The 11,887-nt window shown below is 33.2% G+C and overlaps 2 protein-coding genes across 2 annotated transcripts; one reads left to right on the top strand and one right to left on the bottom strand.

Moving 5' to 3' along the window:
* Nucleotides 1–2,644: 2,644 nt before the first annotated feature.
* On the top strand, nt 2,645–4,586 carry LOC145585383 (uncharacterized). The gene is made up of 3 exons (XM_081642085.1): nt 2,645–3,270; nt 3,947–4,068; nt 4,212–4,586. Exons 1-3 carry the CDS (start codon nt 2,863–2,865, stop codon nt 4,360–4,362), a joined length of 681 nt encoding a protein of 226 aa, XP_081498211.1. The 5' UTR covers nt 2,645–2,862; the 3' UTR covers nt 4,363–4,586.
* A 2,527-nt stretch (nt 4,587–7,113) lies between these two features.
* Nucleotides 7,114–11,379, bottom strand: LOC145585382 (UDP-galactose transporter 1-like). Its single transcript, XM_081642084.1, has 5 exons — nt 10,949–11,379; nt 9,553–9,802; nt 9,251–9,458; nt 8,063–8,294; nt 7,114–7,589 (listed from the first exon to the last, which is right to left on the bottom strand). The coding sequence occupies exons 1-5, from the start codon at nt 11,054–11,056 to the stop codon at nt 7,368–7,370; spliced, it is 1,020 nt and encodes a 339-aa protein (XP_081498210.1). The 5' UTR covers nt 11,057–11,379; the 3' UTR covers nt 7,114–7,367.
* Between the last annotated feature and the right edge of the window lie 508 nt (nt 11,380–11,887).

The raw sequence follows: 11,887 nt of genomic DNA, 5'->3' as shown, positions 1-11,887 counted from the left end.
CATGTGATTAATTAATGTACCTATTTATGGATCTATTAAGATTAGGATCTTGTTATTTTTATTTATAGATTCGTTTAGTAGTCATAGCACACGGTTACAGTTGGCTTTTTGTCTAATAATTTATGTTCTTGTAATTAATTTGTCTAATGATTAGAAGGATACTAGAACCTACACTAATACGAGTACTTTGTTGTTCACTTGTTCCTAACCAAGCACTCTTATATGAAGGAAGGGCATATTCCTTTACTTTGACATCCTGCCGGGTAGTTGCCGCGAGATGATGGTGTTGAGATGCCTTGTCGATCGGCTTAGCGTATTTGATGCCATGGTGGTACGGTGGTGACTGGTGAGGAAAAGGGATCAAAATGTACGTTAAGGATGGAGTGACCAATTTGTTTAATCAATAGGAATAGGTTTTATATTTGTAAAGAGGAGAGAAAGAATGGGTGATGGAGTGACAAATTTGAGTGATCAATTGTGATAGGTTCTATATTGTTATTAAATCAATGTTTATCTATACACACTAGTAGTCTATGCGAATAATTATAAATTCAATTAGAGATAGTGTTCCTTAATTCAATACATTTTCATATCATTTTGAGCTGATTTGATTTTATTCAATAAAACCAATAGTATGTACACTATTTTATTTGTGATATTGATATGCATAAGTGTTAAAAGTGTACATATTATTTTAAGAATGGTTATGGTTTTGATTCGACTATTTCAATTAGTTATAATTTTTTTTTACAGAGGAATGAAGCAAGCTTTTTATTAAGTCGTGACTCGTGTGTATGGTCAGAAGGTTGAGCATGGCCCACTACGCAATATAGTTAGCCTCAATTCCTATGTTGACACTTTTAAGGGGTTAACCCATGATACGTCTCACATGCAGATTGTGCAATCAAGGCTAAGCATAAATCAGTGCCTATGTCATGCCATTTTGGACTACCCATCCTAAAATGATCGATATGTACTCTTCTATATTGGCTTGTCGGGTTAGACTTGGCTCGTGTTGGACCAAAACTTATAAGGTCGTATATACTCATGTTGTGCTTTACTTGCATTGATTTGGTCAACTACATACATAACATGAAAATTTAGTGTACAAACCATTACAGGGAGCTCAAAATACATTAAAGTAAGATAATTATCAAGTACAAAAATACGGGAAATTAAAACAAAGAATTAAGGAAAAGGTAGGGAATAAAACTGAAAAAAAGGAAAGCAGTGCTACAAGAAAAATAAACAACGATCGAATCTGTCTGGTAGATGCAAAAAAAAAAAAAAAAAATGAACAGGAGTACAAAAAGCAAAGTATAATTTCAATAACAATGATGATAAAAACAGAAGACTAGAAAAGTGTAGTGATGCTTTTGCTAGATCTGGTGCTAGAAAGTGATTCTCGTGAGCCTTAACTACCTATAAAGTGTATGTACATTATCATTCATCCCACGACCTTACTTCCCCAACCTCATCATATTCATTATTGATTCATATCTTTAATCCAATTTTTCTTTTTATATATTAATTCAATAATTCCTCACATAATCATAGATCCTTTGTTAATTAAGATGATTTGGTGTGGGGTAGCTTAGAGCGTAGATTTGAGCGTTATTGACTAGGCGGGAGAAAAAAAAAAGTGTTTAGGCATCTAAAGAATGAGTTTTTAGGCAAAAGCCCTAATTGTCTATAAATGATTAAAAGTTGGGTTGAAAGTTTGAGCCACTTTATTAAGCTTGCCTATGAATTTTGAGACTAAAATGTAGTTCGATTCATTAATTGATTAGATTTTTGCTCTTCAATAGAATTTAAGTTGATTTAATAAGTTGTTCGGATCTAGCTAACTTAAAAATGGTTGGTTAAGATTGAGATTTTCAATACATTTTAATACTATTTTACTCAATGAAAAGAGAGAGCAATCCAAAGTATAGGTTAAGATGACTAAAATGCACGTTGTATACCTTGTCTAATAACTATAAACATTAGTTCTCAAAAAAAAAAAATGACTACAAACATTAGAGATGATCATGAATCAGATTTGAGTTAAGAAAATACAAGTACTTGTCCAATGCCTTTGAACTCAATCTCAAGATTAGACGAGGAATAGATATAATGATACCTCATTTCATTCATGTAGATTTGTGGAGAGTCAAAATGGTTATTGAATCTCATCCATGTAACGATGTTTAAATTGTTGAGAAGCTAAAGTGCTACTTTGTATACTTTTCACCACCTGCTTTTTTTTCTTTCATGTCAATTTGCATACTACTCTGTATATGGATAGCGTCAAACCATTTTAAGCTAGTCAAATTGTTGAGAAGCTAAAGTGCTACTCTGTATACTTTTCACCACCTGCTTTTTTTTCTTTCATGTCAATTTACATACTACTCTGTATTGGATAGCGTCAAACCATTTTAAGCTAGTCCACATCCAAGATTTATACCTACTCTTTCCTTTATGACATGATTAATTAAGTATTCTTGGGATATGCTTATATTTGTAATTAATTCATTGCCATCCTAATTGATTCCGTCAAACTCACATACACTCTCTCTCCTCCTGTTAATCACATCCATACGTCCATCCCATCCCATCCCATCACAATTCACACTCATCCATCCGTCCACTATTTTGTCTTCTTCACTTTCCCTCACTTCATTCAGTGCTTGTCTCATTATTATACCACCTGCAACCCCCATTTACCCTTCTTTCTCTCTCCTAAACCCCCATTTCTAACAATCCCAGCAAAACCCATTAACCCATTTCTCTTCTACATTCACAAAACCCTTCTTCTTCCCATTTTCCCCATTTTTTCTTCATTCACGCATTTCATCAAACACCTTACCTGCACCCCTCAAAATGCCAACCCCAGGTTCAATCTTGAGGCAATTAAGCGCAAAAGAAGGATGGAAGTCCACATCAAAGAGATGGGCAAGCTATGGAGGTCGAAACAGCCATGGAAGATACTCTTATGGAGGTGAAAATGATATGGGTTCTTGTTGGAAACAGATGAATGGGATTAACAGTATGTATGCAAATGAGTATGGAGGTGGTAACAATGGAGGAATGATGGCACAGAAAAGGGTAATGGTGGTTGTTGATGAAACTTCTAGATCTAAACATGCTATGATGTGGGCATTAACTCATGTTACTAATAAGGGTGATTGGCTTACTCTGCTTCATATCATTTCTGACTCTGATTCTCATTCTACTGCTTCTACTCTTGCTAGCTCTCTTGGTTCTCTTTGCAAAGCTTGCAAACCTGAGGTATTTCTTCTTCTTCTTCACTCTTTTTTTTTTTTTTTTTTTTTTTTTTTAGAATTGATTTTCAGAGAAAAAAAAAAAAAAAGAGTAAAGTTGGGATCTTTTGCTTTCAAAGTTTTAAAAAATATATTGTTGCATTTAAATGGGTGAAAATGGTGATTCATAAAGGTTTATGAAGAAAGTTAAGTTAAGGTTTTTGTAAAAAAATGAGGTAAAGATGGGATCTTTATTATGCATGTAAAGAAATCTAGGAATATACTACTTTTTGTTTCATCATTTTGTAATCTTGTAGTTATCTTTGATTATGAAATAGTGGAAAGTGACTTAAGCAAGAAATTTTCATTCAATAATGGGCTGTCATTTTGTTGTTGTGTTTTCTTAGAACTCCTTAATAATAGTTAAGCATCAAAGTGTGATAAATTCAAATGTGTAAATGAGTAAATGTTTGGGAAGAATTCTTCCTAGGTGGGGTATGCCCTGAACTTAAATTCAGATTAGTCAAAGGTCCAATAAGCTTTGGTAGCTCTTAGTTCAAATTCAGATTAGTCGGAGTCTAATAAATTTTGGATTAATAGCTAAAAAGTCTAATAATTTTGGATTAATGGCTAGTAGTTCATAATTACATGCTAAATATATTAGATTTGCTTGTAATTATTGGAGTTTGGTATTCTATTTTCAGGTGGAAGTAGAAGCACTAGTGATTCAAGGTCCTAAGCTATCAACAGTATTGAGCCAAGTGAAGAAGCTAGAAGCATCAGTGCTAGTGCTAGGCCAGAAGAAGCCCTCCCCAATAATGACTTGGTGAGTCCACTTTTCTGAGGAATTTAATTAATTTTTGTTTTAAAATTTATTAGATCTATCTAATCAAAAATTTAATCAGATAATTTAGAATCAATTTTAATTATTGTATTAAGCATAATTTTAATTTTTGATTATTTGGGCAGTTTGTTTGGAATGAGCAATTCAGAGGATTTTGTGGAGCAATGCATTAACAATGCTGAATGCTTGACAATTGGAGTCAGAAAGCAGAGCAAAGGCATGGGTGGTTACCTCATTAGCACTAGGTGGCAGAAGAATTTCTGGCTCTTAGCTTAAAAATAATTAAAATAAATTAATTTAAATTAAATTTTATGTGGTTTGTAGAGAGAAAAAAAATGAAATATAAAGATTTAGGATTTTAGAAGGGAATGAAGAATATTATTAATAATTATTAGGGATCCTTTTAAGTAGTAATATTTGGGGTTATATGTTAACCCATGATGTAATTACTAACTAAACTAATTTAGATCTGTTTATGAGATGGGAAAGTATCATAATCATGATTATCTCCTTCAATTAAATTCCTCGGTAAATTTATTTTCTGTCAGATTTTGAAAATTGGTTAGTAACTTTTGTCATAATTAATCAGAATTTAAAACAAGGTGAAGGGTACCTTTAGATTTGTGAGATATAATGGTGCTTGGTTGGATTTTGAATGCTACATTGTTTGGTTGTGGTTTTTAAATTGCATTGAAATGAAGACTTCGCATTGCAATCAATAAGGTGCCTTGGAATTTGTGGGGGCATAAAAACTTTGGGTTAAATTAATTTAGGTTGTATAAACTAAAGTAAAATAGGACTATTTTTATGTCTTATACTATGTTGTTTATAGTATTTGATTTTATATGACGTCCAAAATTCTTAATTTATGGAGTTTGAAGTTGTATGTAGCCGTTCTAAGTAAAACAAAACATTGAGGCCATCAAAGCCTAACCACCCTTTTAATATTTACTTGAAAAATGATGAATGTGAACTTTAAAGATTACAAAGATGCTTCAAGACAAATGAAAAAGTAGGTGAACTTGAAGAAAGTCCATGTTACTGTATTATTTACAGAGGTTACTACAAGATTGAGGTCTAGATGATTCCTTGATATGGTCCCAGGAGGGCAGTATTGGATACTCAACCATGTCGATGAAGGGTTGGAATCATACTTGTATGTTGTATGTATTATTCGCGCTTCAAATTTCACGGTTTAAAGTTGAGTTTTTAAGCTCCTTATTTGCAAACCTTAGCATTACATGTATTATCTTCGTTTATCAAATAGGTGAATGTAAATACGACAGATTATTTGATAAAAATATAATAGACAAAGAACATGAGATCCTCCTATATCGAGAAGATATATAATGATAGTCAACCATTGACGTCAATTAGGCATGGATTAGCTAAACATACATACTACGGAGTAGAAAATTGCATTACGGGTTTGAATACCATTTCCTCAACATAAAAAAAATACATGTGCAGGTAAATTAACGTCAATAAAGAAATATTTAAGCAGCTAGTACTACGAGTAAACTAAATTGAAATATCAGGTTGTTTGCATAAATATGAGCTTCATAGTACTGCAATAGCGCACTGAGTAAACTAAATTGAGCCGAGTTAGAACAAGTTTTTGAACTTGACCAAAAGCTCAAGTTTCGACTTGGGTCTGCCCTAATAAGCTTGGACATGAATAGAAAATTAGAAACCAACTAGATTACTCCTAAGAGTAAGGACAAAGGAGCTTAGTTATAAAAGGCGCACCAAGGCGCGCGCCTTTTGTATGCAAGGCGCATGTATTTATATATTTATTTCAAATTATTTTTTACTTTGATTGTACTTAATACCAATTAAAAAGATTCATAATAAATTAAATAATGATATATGTAAAGTTAAGGTAGTCTGAATTTGAAAAAATGTCTATCATTCTTCAATTTATAACTTAAATCTTAGTTATTTTCTTTGAGGCGCAAAGGCACGCCTTACCAAAGACGCTTTGAGACGCTCGCCTTCCGTAGGTGACTGAGCCTCGCCTAGCTAAAGCCCATTTCCCAGTGGGAGCGAGGCGCGCTTTTTAAAACCAAGCTAAGGAGTACCATTCTGTTCACAGGTCTGTGGCATGGGCTGCGCGAAATGGCTCCCAAGAAATATAGGCCTGAAAGTTTCTGGTGTCTGTATCTTACGAACTTATATGAGTAAATGCACAACTTCATGTTACCATTGACACCCATTGATTTATGTGTTAATGTCTAAAATGGTTGGTTCAGCCATTCAGGTAAACCAAACCCTTACTTCCCACATTAGAAATCATATGAATTGTTGAAAGTTGTTTGTTATTCATAGAGGAATTTGCAAATCATGAGAATTTCAAGTTACCAAGGGGGCACTTGATAATTTAATTCCCATGTTTTGTGGAAATTGAAAATTCCCATGAATTTGAAATTCCCACATTTTTATGTTTTGTGGTCAACCAAACAAAACCCAAATATTTAAATTCTCATGATTTTCTATTTCCCCCATTTCTTTTGTGCAACCAAACAACACCTAAAATATACTATATGCGTAATGCATTACTCCCTCTTTCACGTATATCTACTTAGTATCTTTCGCATGTATCTATTCAATATCATTATCAACCATAACGTCAATTCTCACTCTACTATGTTATCTCACTCTATTAGATTATATTATTTACATCCACTGAATCCACTCCATTTTCATTAATGTGCTATTGTGTTAGCACATTATTCAGCTAAAAAGGGGGTGAAATCAAAATAATATGTAGTTGAAATAGACACTGCCTACTAATTCTATTTTAACAACCAATACAAATATAACTCTTTTTTATAAGACACAAAAATCTGCAATATTCTTTAGTCCATAAGCATCAACTATATCCATTTCCTTTTCATCTAATCAGCTGTATAAAACATACCTATCTTTGTGATTTGCTAGCTCAACGTTAATGTGTACTCCCGTCTTTAAGCATAGCTAAATTCTACCGAGAATATGGAAGTATATTTTTCAGAGCAAGAGGGCAACAGCGCTAAGAAAACATACTGTATAAAGCAAATACTGGTGATGGTAAATTCAGAAATTGAATAACTTCCTAAACAATCAATACTTCTAGAACTACTACCTTTTTTTCCTCTATATATATGTATGAAGGGTTAGAAAGAAGCATCTATTGAATTATAAGAATCTAATCATGTCTACACAACAAAGAAATAAATATCTGTCTTCCTATAAACCTATTCCAAGCACCTTGAATTTACCTGCAATATGCTACTTTTGATTCAGACCTTGTCATCTAACTTCTCATTCACAAGGGGGATCATTTCTGCCCGACTCCGAGGAGTCCTGGGTGTTCTTGGTGTGCCGGGCGGTTGTTGTGATATCAAGTGCCTCACATAGCCATAGAAAGTACACCCAGCCAGGGTTACAGCACACCCAAGTGCATTCAAACCCGAAATTGGGTTTTTGAATATCAGCCATGAAATGAGAACGGCAACAGCAACCTAAGAAAAGCAATACAAGCAAATTAGGTGTTTTTTAATTTTTTTTTTTTTTTTTTTTTTTTTTTTTTTTTTTTTTTTTTTTAAAAAAAAAAAAGAAACAATCCACATAATCAGAATATTTAGCAAAGATTAGCTCGTTTAATTTTTGGATTACATCCTTTGCTAGGTTGTTGTAGTAAACTATAAGCATATTATCAAGTAAAGTTCTATGAAAGATGTATTGTTAATCTAATGATTGTATTGATACAATTGCTCTGGGCATTTTATTGATATACTTAATGTTGCATTTGTATTGTAGTGTACAATGACTTGTATTTTGGATTGAATGAATAAGCTAAAGCGATTGATACTTTGGTTCAGAAGGAGGTTTAAGTTCTTTGAACTCGCAAATAATGAAGGGTAGAAAGATTCAACTAAACAACTTCAGATCATAAGGGATGCCAAAAACAATAACCAGAATCATTTCAGCTCACCTTGAGATTTCCAGCAACGTTGAACGTGACTGCTGTAGTAGAATGAATAACATAAAAGATGGAGAAATTGAGACAGAAAGCCAATACTCCAGAGCCAAAGACGATGCTCATAGAAGAGAAGACTGAAGGGTGTGTGTTAAGCCATACAATCACTCCAGGACCTTCGAGTACCAAAGCTGGTAATGCTAAAATAATTGTCGCAAAAGGGGCCATGTAGTAGACGGTATTTATGCTGGAAAAATATCAACACAGAAAAATCAGTTGCAGAGAAGAACCAGATTACTAAAGGCCAAAGAGAAGAAGGTGAATGAAGGCAAACACAGGCAAAGCAAGGTAAAGATTGTAGCTGATTGCTAAACAAGCATAATTGCAATTTGCCATAGATAGACAAGATTCTGAATACAACCAAAGGCTCATATGAAGAAATGATTTTCAGTTCACCGCTAGATCCAGAAAACAACGGGTGATGAGGAGGAAAGCAGAAATTCCCCATTCCACAACCTCCCTACTTCACCAATCAGAGCTAGGACAAGACAAGAATGCATGAAGAATGAATGGTTTACTAATCATGAATTCCCAAGGTAGATTAGTGCGCAATGTTACTGAAGGTCACATTCCTACTAGTCAATCCAGATCCAAATGAAATCATTTTCTCGTATCGTTATCTTTTCCTTCTACTTATCTCTAACTCCCTTTTAAGAATATATAAGAGTACGTAACAGATGGCCGATAACACAGAAAGTTAATCACCGCATAAAAATCAGGGATGATCTGTAATGATCTCAACAATGGGAGAAAAATAGGGAGTGGGATGTGCTTCATATGTATAGTAGGTGTCTGAAGAATGAAGCAAAGTTGGAACTGAGTCAGCCAACAGACGTTTACAGATCTAACAGAAACCGCCATTCTAAAGTATCACAAGCATGATAATTGAGGTTATAGGTCAACATGCAATGCACATGAAATGATCTTCTTTGATGAATAAAATAATTTGGAAGGTATATGAGAAACCATAACTTTCAGTATTTCACACGTCCCCTTTATCCTTTCAATTAACAACACAAAACATGAAGAACAATAAAGGTCAGCCTATTAGATAGATCAAGTATGAGGCACAAAGGTCTTTATGCAAAATACATAACACATTGGCAGAGCAGGAAAAAGAAACAGATAGGGATAAACAAGTACCTATCAAACTTGTAGCCATGCAAAAGAGACTCTGCAAGAATAGTTTTGGTTGAGGTCGCCAAGCAACCAAACAAAGCAGCCAAAAATCCAAACATGTTGAAACTAAGTTCCGTCATAGAAGTTAGAAGAATCCCACCAACAATTGGGACCAAAGATGCCCAGATTTTCCACTCAAAATATTTTCTCCAAATGAGCCACTGCAAAATAACTGTTACAATTTATGTTTAGACAAAACTATTGCAGAAAGCCATCTTAAACCAATTTGGAGACAAAAAATCGATAAGTTTGATTCTATAACTGACCAGTTGTTGCTGGAGTGAAGGATTTGATAGTTTGCATAAAGGAGACTGGTATATATCGAAGACTCACATTTCCCAAGACTATGTTGACGCAGAAGACAAATGACATGGGAAATATCCTTTTCCAGCGATCTTCAGGGTCAACTGTTATTAAAGGTTTTACCTTCATAATCTTAATTGCCACATAAGCTCCGATGGAAGAGCATATGAAGTGGACACAAGATACTGTAAGAGGAAACTTGAAGTCCAGTTTCTGTTTAACCAATACCCAAAAAAGAAAACATGTTAACATTTGCACAAATAACTGGCTCATGAGTAATTTAAAACAACACATAGTTATGCATGCAATGGCACATTTGCCATCAATGGATCTGATCTAAGCTGAAGAGAGGAAACTGTTATCTCTACTTCAGATCAATTCAGACGTTCTTCCTAGGACAACACTGAATTACCAACTACGAGTTTCTCTAGCTGCTCTTAATCCCTGTGTTCATTTCAAAGGAATTTATTTAACAATTTAACTGCTTTCAATCTTTCATCACACCATATAGGCATATATAGCACATTCAAAAATTAGGTGAAGACACAAACATTACCATCTGACTAGATCAACATACTGGTAATTCCACAATAGCAACTTTCTCTGAGAAGCCAATAATACCGTCTTTTACAGTAATACTATGCATCATAAGCCATAGCATATCACGATTCACGGAAAATAGATGCACAACAGAATTGAGAAGTCCATGGTAATACAATTGGCATTCTAACCACTTTAATTATACATGAGTTCCAACATTATAATGAAAATGAATTGTGTAAAAACTAACACGAAATACGTCGATCCATCTCCCTTGGGGGGATGCCAAATGTGATAAAGCAAGAACTTCCCTTTCCTATATTTTTCCCCTGTTCTAATTTTAAAAAAAAACCATTGACAAACTAGAATAAGCATCAATCAGCCGTAACATCAATTGGATCATACCCAAAGATAACCTCACTTGAGAAATGTAACATCAAACTAAACTGAAAGCGATTCTAAACACAAACAAATACTAAAACAAATAGCAACCATATTATTCAGAATAAATTAGCAACTGGAAGAAATCATTTTTATACACGATATAACAATAGAAAAACGAAAATAAAATACACAAATAATCAACTAAACGCAAACCTCAAAATACACATTAACGATGGCATCACAATCCAATAATACAGAATCAGAACAAAGGAAACCATAATATGTACACACACACACACACACACACACACACACATATATATATATATAGGAAGCAGCTCAGATAACCCATCAAAATTATTAAAATAAGATCAAAGATGGATAATTTATAAACACCCAATTAATAATAATAAAAGGAAAATATAAAAAAAAGACCTGAAAGATCCATTTGTTCATGATGATAACAGTGACATTGAAAGCCCACCATTGAACAATAGCAAGAAGAGATCGGATCACTCCCCAATTACAAAACCCCTCCTCCATTTTTCAAAAATTTTCTCCCCTATTTCTTCACAGATCCAAATAAGAAAAACCCAGATCAAAATTACCCCTTAAAAATTAAACAAAAACCCGGAAAAATTAAACAAAAACCCAATTGAAACAGCAAAAGAGTGAAGAGAAAGGAGAGAGAAAACCCTAAATTTGTGTCAATTGAAATAATTAAAATTGAGAAGGGTTTGGAGTGTCATGGAGAGTAAGGGGATTGAAGAGGAGAGAGAAAGAGCATGGAAGGCATTTGGGGTGTTTATAGTGACAACTGACAAGAGAAGGTGAAGCTGTTTCTTCTTCAACTATGTGATGTGAGAAATAAGAATTTTATGTGAAAGAGGGATATTTGTGTGATTTTTTATTTTATTTTATTTTTATTTTTACTATTATCATTTGTGAATTTTTGCCATTTTGAAATATTTCCCTTAAAGATATTTACTTTTGAATAAAAATGGTGTAAAATTAATATTGTTCTTAGTATTTTGATTGGGTTTTAAAGGACAAATTAATTTGAATTAATTAGAAAAAGGACAAATTAATTTAGAAAAAGATTAAGGAATTCAAATTAATTCAAACATAAATAAAAATTACGCAAGTGTATTTTATGATTGATATAAGTTCTACCGTTCTTATAAGGTCTTATATTGTTCATAATAATTTGATTTATTATAGGACAAATATTTTTTTTATAAAAAGTTAACAAATTCAAATTAGTTCAAACAAATCATCCTACGTCGTCTATTTAATTTGTTACAATACTATTCATATTTTTGTAGGCGTTGTAGCTAAATTTGATGATTTTTTTTCTCTATATAAATTGAAAAT

This window comes from Chenopodium album, chromosome 16 (assembly GCF_948465745.1).
Source record: "Chenopodium album chromosome 16, dcCheAlbu1.1, whole genome shotgun sequence".
NCBI classification, from domain to species: Eukaryota; Viridiplantae; Streptophyta; class Magnoliopsida; order Caryophyllales; family Amaranthaceae; genus Chenopodium; species Chenopodium album.
This window is presented reverse-complemented; position numbering and strand designations above follow the sequence as displayed.